General features: G+C 45.8%; 1 protein-coding gene across 1 annotated transcript in view; it reads right to left on the reverse strand.

The window, feature by feature from the left end:
* CSMD2 (CUB and Sushi multiple domains 2) overlaps window positions 1-13,674 on the reverse strand; it is a 682,283-nt gene that overhangs the window by 218,684 nt on the left and 449,925 nt on the right. The window contains exons 16-19 of the mRNA XM_069545242.1: window positions 8,252-8,390; window positions 7,156-7,343; window positions 6,072-6,260; window positions 5,760-5,876 (exon numbers count right to left, since the gene is read on the reverse strand). Of these exons, the coding sequence (XP_069401343.1) occupies window positions 5,760-5,876; window positions 6,072-6,260; window positions 7,156-7,343; window positions 8,252-8,390 (633 nt within the window). The remainder of the gene's footprint in view (window positions 1-5,759; window positions 5,877-6,071; window positions 6,261-7,155; window positions 7,344-8,251; window positions 8,391-13,674) is intronic.

A 13,674-nucleotide genomic window follows, 5' to 3' on the forward strand; every position in this document is an offset into this window, starting at 1 on the left:
CACCATTTGGGGCTCAATGCTAAGGGCTTGGTGACGCTTTCCATGGTTCTAAGGAAGAAGTGACCTGGTTATACGCTAGCGACCTCTTGATGATCCCAGCTAATTCCTGTTCACCCTTGGAGACAGGCCTAAGTCTCCACTCCAGGACTCCTGCCTAACCCCTGGGCGAGCCTCCGATGCTTTCCTACCTCTGCCTGCTCTGTGCCAGCTTTGGGCACCATCTATTGAGAGGTCTCTCAGGCTGGATCTCTGCCTCTAAACCACAAGGCAGGCAATGCCACAGGGCTTGCTCCACTGTGTCTGTCTAGGACCCACAGTGAGCGCACTTGTTAAAAATTTGTTGAACTGTGTTGACTTCTAAGCAAAAACACACACAGAGGCACGGATGGACCTAGAGTCTGTCACACAGAGTGAAGTAAGTCAGAAAAAGAAAAACAATTATTGTGGATTAATGCATATGTGTGGTATCTAGAAAAACAGTACTGATGGGCCTATTTCCAGGGCAGGACTAGAGACGCAGACGTAGAGAATGGGCGTGCGGCCACAGAGAGGGACGGGGAGGGTGGGACGGACTGGGAGCTTAGGATCCACACATATACACCACCGTGTGCAAAGCAGAGAGCTAGTGGGAAGCCGCTGCACAGCGCAGGGGGCTCAGCTCAGCGCTCTGTGATGGCCTAGAGGGGTGGGTCGGGGAGCGCCAGGGAGATCTAAGAGGGAGGAATGTATGTGCACACTGAATTGATTCACTTCACTGTACAGCAGAAACTAACACACAGTGTAAAGCAATCATATTCCAAGAAAAATAATTGTTACAAAAAAGAAAGGCGGAGAGGAACATATACCCCTATAACTAGAGACATCAGACGCAGAGAGAATCAGGACTACAGGGGGTCGCTCCTCTAGGGATCACGGGGGGACTGCTATTCTCTCTCTCTTGATGCCCCAGAGTAGCTTCTGGCTCTGACAGTGGTCAACCCTGACCCAGGCGTGGTGGAGACAGCTCTGCAGGATGAACAAGGACACTGCCTCCACCATCCCTCTTCTCCTTGGGAACAACACCCTGGAGAGAAGGGGCCAGCCCCATCTCGCCCTGACTGCTGGGGGGTCCTGTCTTGGCCAAGAAGCCCCAGGCCATCTTAATCCTGGCTACATTAGGCCTACTGAAAAATGAAGTTGCTCAGTTGTGTCTGACTGTTTGCGACCCCATGGACTGTAGCCTGCTAGGCTCGTCCATCCATGGGATTTTCTAGGCAAGAATACTGGAGTGGTTTGCCATTTTCTTCTCCAGGGAATCTTCCTGACCCAGGGATTGAACCCAAGTCTCCCACACTGCAGGCAGACTTTACTATCAGCAAAGTGAAAGTTGCTCAGTCATGTCAGATTCTCTGCAACCCCAAGCACTATACAGTCCATGGAATTTTCCAGGCCAGAATACTGGAGTGGGCAGCCTTTCCCTTCTCCAGGGGGATCTTCCTGACCCAGGAATAAAACTGGGATCTCCTGCATTGCAGGTGGATTCTTTACCAACTGAGGTAAGGCAGCAAAATGGTTAAATAGATCCGGTGGGATTATATGTGACTTTTCTTTTAAAGATTTTTCTTTTTGACGTGGACCATTTTTCTAACATTCACTTAATTTGCCACAATGTTGCTTCTGTTCTATGCTTTGGTCTTTTTGGCCACCAGGCATGTGGAATCTTAGCTTCCTTACCAGGGATTGAACTCATGCTCCCTGCATTGGAAGGCAAAATCTTAACCATTAGACCACCTAGGAAGTCCTCCCCTTTTATTTAAGATTTTTTTTTTAAAATGTGGACCATTTTTATACTTAGTGACTATTTTTAAAAAATTTTCTTTTTAAATACCGATAGTATAGTTTACATGGGATATATATTTATTGTTCAAAATTAGTAAAAGGTCAAAAGATGAAAATAAGAGTGGACTAGTATTAACCTTTGGGGGTATAGCTTTTCAGGCTATTTTTTCTCGGTACATATCCTTGGTAATTTTTTAAAACTAAATATATTATTTTGGCAAACTTCTTTATTTAGTCAATAATGTATTACAGCCACTTGTAAAAATTTTAAAATATTCTTTCACACCATTCCTTTAGCTGCATGGTAAGTTTTCATTATTTGGCTATACCATACACTGACTTAATGTGTCCTTACTGATGAACATCTGAGTAGTTACTAGTTTTTCTTTTTCTTTTTTTTTAAATGAATAAAGTATTTTAGGGGATATCTTGGAGAAGGCAATGGCAACCCACTCTAGTCCTCTTGCCTGGAAAATCCCATGGATGGAGGAGCCTGGTAGGCTGTGGTCCATAGGGTCACGAAGAGTCTGACAGGACTGAGCGACTTCACTTTCACTTCTCACTTTCATGCGTTGAAGAAGGAAATGGCAACCCACTACAGTGTTCTTGCCTGGAGAATCCCAGGGACTCGGGAGCCTGGTGGGCTGCCGTCTATGGGGTCGCACAGAGTCAGACACAACTGTAGCGACTTAGCAGCAGCAGCAGCAGGGATATCTTTGTAGCTAAATCTTGATATAAAGTTTATTTATTTTCTTGAGATGATAAATTCCAAGAAGCAGAACTGCTGGGTCCAGAGCACATACATTCTTAAGGCTTTTGATTCACTGCTTAATCATCCTCTGGGAAGTTTGAATAGTTTCACACAACATCGGCATCAAAGAATAGCATGCCTGTCTCCACATGGTCCCCACACTGTTATGATATTCTCTGCTGACTTGAAAAGAGACATGGTATTTTGTTACTGGGTGAAGATGCACTTTTAAAATTGTTAGTGGGGTTGAGGTCTTTTCATTTGTATTTCTTCTGTTATGAAGTGCTAGTTGATAGCTTTGCTATATCAATAACCTCAGATAGGCAGATGACACTACCCTTATGGCAGAAAGCAAAGAGGGACTAAAGAGCCTCTTGATGAAGGTGAAAGAGGAGAGTGAAAAAGCTGGCTTAAAACTCAACATTCCAAAAATGAAGGCATCCAGTCCCATCACTTCATGGCAAATAGATGAGGAAACAATGGAAACAGTGACAGACTTTATTTTCTTGGGCTCCAAAATTGCTGTGTATGGTAACTGCAGCCATGAAATTACAAGATGTGTGCTCCTTGGAAGAAAGGCTATGACAAACCTGGACAGCATATTAAAAAGCAGAGACGTCACTTTGCCAACAAAGGTCCATATAGTTAAACTTATGGTTTTTCCAGTAGTCATGTCTGGAAGTGAGAGTTGGGCCATAAAGAAGGCTGAGAGCCAAAGAATTGATCTTTTGAGCTGCGGTGTTGGAGAAGACTCTTGAGAGTCCCTTGAACAGCAGAGATGAAACCAATCAATCCTAAAGGAAATCAACCCTGAATATTCATTGGAAGGACTGATGCTTAAGCTGAAGCTCTAATACTTTGGCCACCTGATGCGAAGAGCTGACTCATTTGAAAAGACTCTGATGTTGGGAAAGATTGAGGGTAGGAGGAGAAAGGGATGACAGAGGATGAGATGGTTGGATGGCATCACCAACTCAATGGACATGAGCTTGAGTAAACTCTGGGAGATGGTGAAGGACAGGGAAGCCTGGCATGTTGCAGTCCATGGCGTCATGAAGAGTTGGACACGACTGAGCAACTGAACAACAACAACAACCCAGACCTGTAGATCAGGTGTATTTTTCTCTTAAAAATTTTAAGAGCTCTTTTTAATATCAGGCTAGCAGAGAAGGCAATGGCACCCCACGCCAGTACTCTTGCCTGGAAAATCCCATGGACAGAGGAGCCTGGTAGGCTGCAGTCCATGGGATCGCTAAGAGTCGGACACGACTGAGCGACTTCACTTTCACTTTTCACTCTCATGCACTGGAGAAGGAAATGGCAACCCACTCCAGTGTTCTTGCCTGGAGAATCCCAGGGACAGGGGAGCCTGTGGGCTGCCGTCTATGGGGTCGCACAGAGTCGGACACGACTGAAGTGACTTAGCAGCAGCAGCAGCAGTGGTCCTTAGATGATTACATAGATTACAAATATTTTTGTTCATTAACTATTTAAATATTTTATATGAATATTTTAAATATTTATACACTTAGCTTTAAAAAAAAACAACCCTAAATCCATTTAAAGTGTTATTTAATCAAACATAACAGTCCATGCCTTTATGGAGTCTACTCTTGCTGCTGTTCTTCAAGTACATCCCACCTGAGGTTAGACTTTCATACCCTTCTATTACTAGAATTTGTGGTTAAATGTGTGAAGTATGATTTGGTTTTTTCTTGTTTCCAAATGGTTAAGCCCACGGTTTCAAAACCATTTATTAAAAAATCCATCCTCTCTTTAATGGATTGGAAATGACACATTAATCATACACTAAAAACTGTCTCTCTCTCACAAACACACATTCACACACGCACACACTTGCTCTCTCACACACACATGCACAAACACAGGGGAATCTATTTCTGGATCTTTATTCTCCCCCACTGATTTCTGTGTCCGTTCCTATATTTATACTGCATCATTAAAAGTATTTGAGCCCATAATAACATTTTAATATCTGGAACAGTTACTCTTCCTTTTAAGTTTTTTCTTGACTTTTTTACATTTAATTCTTCTAGATCAGAGGTTCTTATTTAAGGGCACGTATCACAGCAGTGAAGTGTCCTGCCTGGTTTCCACCTCCAAAGTAGAAAATCTAAACCTCTAGGGTAGGGTCTAACATTGGAGTAGTTGCCAAACTGCAGAGAACCTTGGCTCATGAACTTCAGAGGAAGCTTCTGAGGGTAGAAGTCATATCTGCCTGATTAGCGTATATTCCCAGCCCCAGCATCTACCACACAGGGGGCATTCAATCAATATTTGCTGAATAGAGACTGGCATAATGTGTCTCCCAGCCAAGGAACACTATGGACTGCTGGCAGTCACCAGATACTAGAAGAGAAGCAGGGGACAGTTTCTCACTTAGAGGCTCCAGGAGGAACCAGCTCCTTGATTCTGGATTTCTGGACTTCTGAACTGTGCAAAGAATAAATTTCTGTTGTTTTAAGCCTGCCTCCCCCCAGCAAAACCAAAACAAAAAATATTCGCTGAATAACAGAGTATATTAATTGATGTTTATTTATAGCCAGCATCTTACTTTGAACTTGGGCTCCCAAGGGTCATTTATGTCAGGGAAGGTGGAGCAAGAGGCCTGACTGGTGAAAGACATACCTAAAGACACTCATCTGAGGAACACTGTGAGTTCTGTGAGAGGAAGATGGCTCCAGACAGTATCTGAAGATTGGGTGTAAGGGGCAGGGAGCAGAAGCAGCCTACGTTCTGTCAGCACTCAGTATAAAGAGCTCAGTCTCAGGTTATCAGGAGGGGTCAGGCCGATCAGAAAACGAGAACAGGTAGCCCTCTGCTGAGTGGGCTGGCCACCTCTCTACCACCGGGGGTGTTTACCCAGAAGGTGTGCTGCCATCTTGTAATATAGAGAAGATTCCCTCATTAAGTAGGTTTTGAGAGCTGGTATTCTCTAAGATCTCTTGCAGAATGGAAATTTTTAGGTTTGAAAAATATTTGCTAGAGGATGAGTTCTGTGATTCGAAGAGACAGGAATGTTCTTAGAGTTTTCTGGTTGGTGAGAAAAATCCAGACTAAGCTCAGAGGTCACTGCAGAGGGGGAGCCTCGTGGAGGCCGTCGGATGTGGGGACTGTAGGGCCCTGGCCGCGTCGCATCCCAGTGCCTGCCATGGGCCTAAACACTCACCCTTGCCATGTGATGTTTCAATAATCCAGGTGCAGTTCAAGTTGTTGGGGTAGAAGTCCGGGAACCCTGGTGACAAGATGGTCCCACTGGAGCCTTGAATGAAGCCACCACAGAGAGCTGGAGAGGAGGGAGAGAGGACCCTGAAAGACTGAGGTGGCCCCGGGAGCTTCCCCCAGAATCCCCCTAGGATCCTAGCCCCTCTCTTGTTCGAACCTCCCACTCCTCACTGACAGAGGGTCTTGGAGTCCGTGCCTGGGTTTTCAGGGCAGAAAAGGCGCCTCTACTTTAGCGCCCCCTCCTGGTGAGGCTCACCTTCACAGCTGGGCAGGGCCCGGCTCCACTGGAAGTTGGGCTCACACTCCAGGGGCTCGCCGTCGCTCAGGGTGTAGCCCGAGTCGCAGCTGAAGGTCACCAGGGCACCCACGTAGAAGTCGTTCCCATGACGTTGCCCGTTGACGGGGATCCCTGGGTCCAGACAGTGGTCTGACTGCAGTGTGATAGCTGGAAAAGAGAGCCCACGGCTGGAACAGACAGTTCCCTGCAACCACAGGGGGACCCCAGTGACTCACAAAGGGAGGGAGAGAGAGTCCTAGCTGAGAGAAGGCTGGAGCTGTCATCCGCCCCCTCCGCAAATGTGGCTGTCGGTACTGGGTGAGGGTATCTGAAGACCCATCTGTCAGGGACAACCAGTTGGCTGCAATGATTCGTTTGCTCATCATCCATTCAGTAAACATCAGCGGAGAGACACACATGGCTTGGACACCATGCTAAGGGTTACAGATAGGATCACAGGTAAAAAAAACAACCCTCTTCCTGGTGCGCTCGGCCATAACTTTCTGCAGTGGTCTGCAAAGAACTCAATCAACAGTCTCTTTCAGAATGGATATGTGTATATGTATGGCTGAGTCCCTTTGCTGTTCACCTGAGACTATCGCAACATTGTTAATCGGCTACATCCCCATGCAAAAGAAAAAAGTTTAAAAAAATAAAATAAAATTGACTTTGTCTGATATTAATGCGGATATATCAGCTTTATCTTGACCAAAAAAAAAAAAAAAAATCTCTTTCAATTGAGGCACCAGCGATGAACGCAGGCGATGGGAGAGGGTGACGGAGAGTGAGATGACATCTCACTTCAGCATCACCATCCGTCAAGCACTCTGTTCCCAGGGTGCCCAGCATGCTGGTGCCCAGTCATCTGCACACAGAAGGGGACCTTTCATTCTTTCTGACATTGAGCTCTGAGAGATGCTGAGAGCAAGGAGGACCTCCTGAGGAGTGCAGCCTAACTGAGAACTGCCCTGGGGACATGGCAGAGCGGGTCCTCCTGCTGGAGCTCAGCCCTGAGTCCTCCCCGGCACCCAGCTGGCCCCATCACTGCCGCCCTGAGACTCACTCTCATAGCGGAGCTGGAAGCCGATGTCCGAGTGGCTCTTGTCGGTGGAGAAGAGGAGGTAGAGGTGGTTGCTGGTGCTGATGAGGAACTGGGGGACCTGGGTGCCGTGGTAAACCCCAATCAAGGGCGCCGAGTACGTTCTTCCATCTCGCACTTCCAGGGTGTCGTAGTTGACCTCGGTTTTAAATCTGCCGAAGATGGAGACGAAGACTTCTTCAGAAACCCAAGGCTTATTAATTTGCAAATGACAAGAGGCCCTGCTTGACCCAGGGCATCAGAACAACTGGGTTTTGGCAGGTTGGGGTATCTTAATATAATCTGAACACTTTCACTGGAGATGCGGGAGAACCCTCCCTACTGTGTTGAACCTTCCTCCTTCTTCTCCTGTGGTTGGACGCAGCTCTCCCAATCTTCTCTGCGGCCTGGGCAGTGATCCATCTTCAGAGCTAGAGGCACAGTGCCTTGGCTCAAGGGAGTCAGAATGTTCCAGGCCAGGGGTCAGCCAGCTACAGCCCCAGGGCCAAATCTGGTCTAGAGTCTGTTTTTGTATGGCCTAAGGGCCAAGAATGGTTTTTGCATTTATAAAGACTTTTTTTTTTTTTTTAAAGCAAAGACTATGCAACAGATATCTGTAAGTGTCCCAAAAAATCTAAAATATTTCCTGTGTGGCCCTTCACAGTAAAGTTTGCAACTGCTCTTCTGGGCCATGGAAGCTTTGTCTAGAAGAAGTTTACATTCATACTTGGGTGGCTGCTTTCCCCACCAGAGGGACACAACCAGGCTGGGAGTAGAAGTGGGCCACATGAGCAGGATTTGGGTCTGAGGTGAGGAAGATCACCTTCCCACACCGAAAATGTCAGGGTAATGGTCCTCAGATGCTAACAGTCCCCTACACAGCACAAACCCCACTTCTGAATCAAGGCCAAGAGCAAAGCCAGTGCAGCCTGTCCCTGCCCAGAGCATCTGCTCCAGTGCCCTCTGACCTTGTTGACCTTGCAGCATCGGTGCTGCTCCCCCACCCATCCCAGCTTCCCGGCCACCCCACAGCAGAGCTATCACCCCTCACCCCCACCGCCCAGGCTGTGGTTACAGGCACCTGTCGAAGGTGATTTTGATGGGGTAGCCTGGCTGGGCTTCGATCACCCAGGCACAGCTCAGGGCATCCTTGTAGAAGCCAGGCCAGCCAGGAGACAGGATGGTGCCACTGGGTGAAGTCAGATGACCGCCGCAGGGAGCTGGGGAAGAAGGGAGACAGGCAGTTTTCTTGGGGGAACAGTGAATAAAGAAAAGTCTCTCTATAAAATGTGTCTGCCAGCAAGTATTTTTTTTTTTTTCATTAATGGAGAATTACATAAACCATCTAAACTGTGAGTTCTGTCTTTTGGGACTTTTATGGAAATGTCCAGTTACATCACTTGGAATTTTATGAAGGGCTGGAGGGGAGGAATGAAAAGAATCCTTTAAACAAAGTCCTCTGCCATTCTAGAAGGGTTGAAGTACAGCTAATATTGGGTCATACTGGTTCTTTTTTTGTTCTTCACTCAATTATCAGGCCTCTGACAGAGGCCTGAGCCTGGCTCCCACCCTGCACACACAGCGCTGGCCCTGGACCGCGGTCGGAGCCCCAAGCTCAGCTCAGAGCCTCGCACAGTCCACTCCACCGTGAGTTCTCCAAGGGCGGGGGCCGTGTTATTTGTCTTGAACAACTCGGAGTCCCCAGCCCCTAGCCTCGTGCTTGGAAGATGGGTGTCACACTGAGTGACCGCTGCTTGAATGAATAAATGAGTGGATGGAAGCATGCTCCATCCAGGAGCATGTAAACCATGCAGGTAAACCACAGGCCCACAGGGTCCAGGCACACGTCACAGCTGGCTCTGAGCTTGCAAACCTGTCATCTCAGCCCCCAGTCTCTCTCCATCCGTCTTCCCACTCTCTCCCATCTTTCCCATCACTCCTGCCTTTTCCTGCCATCAGACCCTTGGCCCTGAGATGGTGATTAGAGCTAGTCCAGAGCTCCACCTTCAGGCCACATGGTTGGACTTCATGGTCCACCCTTTGGGTTAGGCAAGGTCACGTGACCGCCTTGACCAATCAATCGAGGGCAGAAATGATGTGTGTCATGTCCATGTGGGAACATGAAGAGCCAGCGTGGGATGTGCAGCTGTGCCTGTGAAAGTGAGGGTCTAGACGGAAGTGACCTTGAAGAGTAGAGTCCCATGACCCCATTACACATGTAGCCTGCGTAGCCTGTCTTTAAGCCACTGAGATTCTGGGTTTATCTGGTAGCACAGTCTAACATCAACCACCCTGATAAGACACCTCCCTCCCTGGGACCGATGATGAGGGTGTTGGTCACGACCAGCCCCAAAGCCGCTCCCACTGCCCCCATCGCGGCCACGGACTGAGCGTTACACGCTGAGCTTCAGGCTATGTCCACTCTTCACAAACACAAACACTTCTCTCTATCTTACAGCTAAGAAAGCGGAGCCTTAAGGAGATTGAGTAACTAGGCTTTGCTAACTAACTAGGATTAGCAAGTGGTAGAGCTTGGATTTAGACCTAGGAAGACAGCATAAATCCAGAGACTTTACCCTAAACCGCCTCCTCGTTTTAAAAGAAACTCTGCTTCCTTAGGCTCCCCTTACCATGGTGCTACCAGCTGCCAAAATGTGCTGAACAAGACTGGAAAGGAAAGGGGATAAAGAGCTACACAACACTCCTATCTTTGCAAGTTTTTGCAGATTTCCCCAAGTAGTCAAGACTCATAAAATAATAGCCAAATGTACCACAGCTTTCCTCTCTCAGTTCTAGAACCCTTCGGAGAAATTTAAAATAACCATCAGGCATTCTTCATAGTAAATTACATTAGAAAGTTCACTTAACAAAGAAGATAAAGAAGAAGAAGAATTATGAGGTTAATAGTAGACAACTCATACTGCTGATTTAGGATACTAACTGCTTTTACGTGTATTATCTTATTTAAATGTGCACACCATTCATGAAACCACCCCCATTTTACAGAGGAAAAACTGAGGCTAAGAGAGTAGGTCAAGAGCTAATAGAGTTAGAGCAGGAAAGTGAAAGTCGCTCAGCAGTTATGTCCGACTCTTTGCAACCTCATAGACTGTAGCCTGCCAGGCTCCTTTGTCCATGGAATTCTCCAGGCCGAAATACTGAAGTGGGTAGCTGTTTCCTTCTCCAGGGGATCTTCCCAACCCAGGAATCGAACCCAGGTCTCCCACATGGCAGGCAGATTCTTTACCAACTGAGCCACCAGTTAACTTCAAATTTTCTGTCTCCAAATTCCCCTGCAGCGCACAACAGCACGACAGCCGCAGCCAACTGGTATGAGCTCCCTGGAATTGAGTTTACTGTGTGTTGGGTTTAATGTGGATTATCCTCCTGACAACTGCAACACTAAAAGGTAGATAAAACCATTATTATCCTGATTTTATAGGCAGGGATTATTATCCCATTACCAGGCAGTTGAGGCTTGGAGAAAACAAGAAATTACACAGCACCTCTATCAAACGCTGAAAGAACAAATTGCCCATAGGTATTATTATTTCCTGGGTAACCCGTTTTCAAAACCCATCCATTCATGTCGCTGAAATGACTGTGTTGTCCTCTGCTTTCCCAATGGACTTGTGAGACCCCTTGGAGGAGGGGAGGGGCCTGCCTCCTGCTATATGCCTGGGTCCCCAGGCAGGTAATGAGTCTCAGGAGAGAGCGGGGACTCCCTCTTGGCTTACATTCATCACAGGCCCAGCCTCTTTGGTGGTTGGACTGTGACGTCCTCACTTGCTTTGCGGGAAGCCAGAGATCACAGAGCCACTATTGCCTGCCAGGGCCACTCTTGATTCAGTGGTACACATCAACAGAGCCCAACCTCCACTCGCCAGAGAGGGAAGCTCAAGCCTTTTCTTTGATGGTCACTATTTTGTTCTCTTTCTCTGCTATACTGTTTTATGACTTTGGCTAAGACCTCTCTTCTCTGCTTTAGGTGCTTGGCAAACAATCTCTCCATTCATTCAGTCTTTCATTCTCTCTAGTTCATCTTCATATCCCAAGGTGGCAGTTGCTAGGCAGGGAGAGGGAGGGGAGGATTCCTAAGTACAGTGTCTCTTTAACATTTCAGAAGATTTAAACCTCGCTCTTACCAAGAAAATACAAATCAAAACTACACTGAGAAATTATTTCTCATCCCTCAAGTAGGGAAAAGGCAAGGTCTGACAACACATGAAGTTGAGGGAAAGCAGGAATTCTAGTACTCTGCAGCTAGACACGCAAAAGAGCACAATCCCTAGGCAGGGAAATTTGGTAGCATCTAGCAAAATTCAGTCATTTATTCTCTCACCTAGCAACTCGACTTCTAGAACTCTATCTCAGAGATGTGTGTGTGTGTGTTAGTTTCTCAGTCAAGTCTGGATCTTTGCAACTCCACAGACTGTAGCCTGCCAGGCTCCTCCATCTACGGGATTTTCCAGGCAAGAATACTGGAGTGGATTGCCATTTCCTTCTCTAGGGGATCTCCTCGACTCAGGGATCAAACCTGGGTCTCCTACATTACAGGCAGACTCTTTACTGTCTGAGCCAACCATCCTAAAGATACACTGGCAAAAATATGAAAGGACATATATATGCACCAGGCTATGTAAGGCAGCACTATTTATAACAGCCAAAGAATGGAAACAAGCCCAAATGTTCAGTGATAGGGAGCTGACTGAATGAACTGGAGTAATCAACAAAAATGGACTATTTATGCAGTTATGAGACAAGAATGAGGAATATTATATGTAACATCATGGAGTAGTCCCCAGGATATTTTATTAAGTGAATAAAAGCAAGATACAGTGGTAAAAGCAAGGGTACAGTATGATTCCATTGGCCTAAGACAAGGGTAGGAGACACACACGCATTTACTCACATTAATGGTCAATGAAAGTGCAAAACCCAAAGACAAAAGATGACCTATGGATGGAGGGAGGGGGTTGGGGTAGAAAGGAAAGGGATTGAAGCTGGACTTTCTTAGAATATGCCTCCTTTTAGAGGTTTCACTTTGGAACTATGTCAATATTTTACATAAGTAAAAGACGACATATGTGGAATCTGGACAAATGGTACCGATGAACCTGTTTGCAGGACAGATAGAATAAAGATGCAGATGTAGAGAACAGATTGTGGATGGGGGGCAGGAAGGGGAGGGGATGATTTGTGAGATAGAAACTGACATATAAGCACTATCAGGTATAAAATAGTGGGAACCGGCAGTATAGTGCAGAGAGCTCAGCTTGGGGCTCTGTGGTGACCTAGGTGGGTGGGATGGGGGTTGGTAGGAGAAGGACTCAAGAAGGAGGGGATATAGATATGTATACATACAACTGATTCACTTCTTTGTACAGCAGGAACTAACACAACATTGGAAAGCAACTATACCACAATAAAAAGATTTAAGTTTGATAAGCTATTTCTCAAAACTTAACAGCAGTGTACAGTGAATGAACAGAATACTGTATCAGTTGGTAGCATAATTATACATAAAGAAACTAAAGAGATTTTTAAAACACAGTAATTTGATAGTCTATCCCTAGTAGGATGTAGAGACAAGAAGAATTGGAAGGAGAAGCACGAAAACAATTTTCAATAATCATACAGCTGTCTGCGGCATTGGTATCACAATTCTGAGACTCGGGTGTATATCAGGGGATGGGAAGCTATATTGGTGTTGGGAACTTGGATTACCAGCAAGAATGAACGGAGACACAGCTATGATATCAAGGAAGTTCAATGAAAAAGAAAAATGCACTTACATTTGAAATGAAATGAACCCATGATGCATTTTAGCATTTAAAAAATATTTCTTAGCTCTGTTTGTTGAAAAGGCTTAGAAACAAGGACCTACTCAATGGTAATAAGCACTGCCACTGCCCAGATTCTAAATATCATTTCTCACTAAAAGGAACCAGGACTCCTTGGAGAAATAGCTGATTATAGGTCAGCGACAGAAAATGTACAAGATGAGTTTGGGCCAATTTCAAAACGCTCCCTCTGGCCAACGGGACGATTTGAGTGTTGAGCAGAGTGGATTTAAATGCACACAGTACGTTTAAATCCTTTGGATTGCAATGATATTAAATTTTTTTCAACTTAGGAAGATGCTAGAGTCAACCCATTAAGATGAAAAGTGGTAAATAAAGGAAAATAATTAAGTATTTCTCCTGTCTATCCTTTATCAACTATACCTCAGGGTAACCAAATAGTTGGTGGGGGCAAGTTTTCTGTAAGTGTTTCTGCATATAACAGAAGAGATAAAATGCTACCATTTTGTAATCTCTAGGCTATGATCGTTGATGTCTCCTATTAATAATAATATCACCCAAAGAGTAACAACTAGACATTACATGCCTCTGATGGAGGCGCAGAGCTCTGCTTATAAAACATTTTGGCCAAAAACCAGAACCTGAATCTGATTAGGCTTCTAGATCTTACTGCCAACTAAAGGAAATGTAAGAGAGAGAG

Source organism: Ovis canadensis, chromosome 1 (genome assembly GCF_042477335.2).
Source record: "Ovis canadensis isolate MfBH-ARS-UI-01 breed Bighorn chromosome 1, ARS-UI_OviCan_v2, whole genome shotgun sequence".
Taxonomy (NCBI): Eukaryota; Metazoa; Chordata; class Mammalia; order Artiodactyla; family Bovidae; genus Ovis; species Ovis canadensis.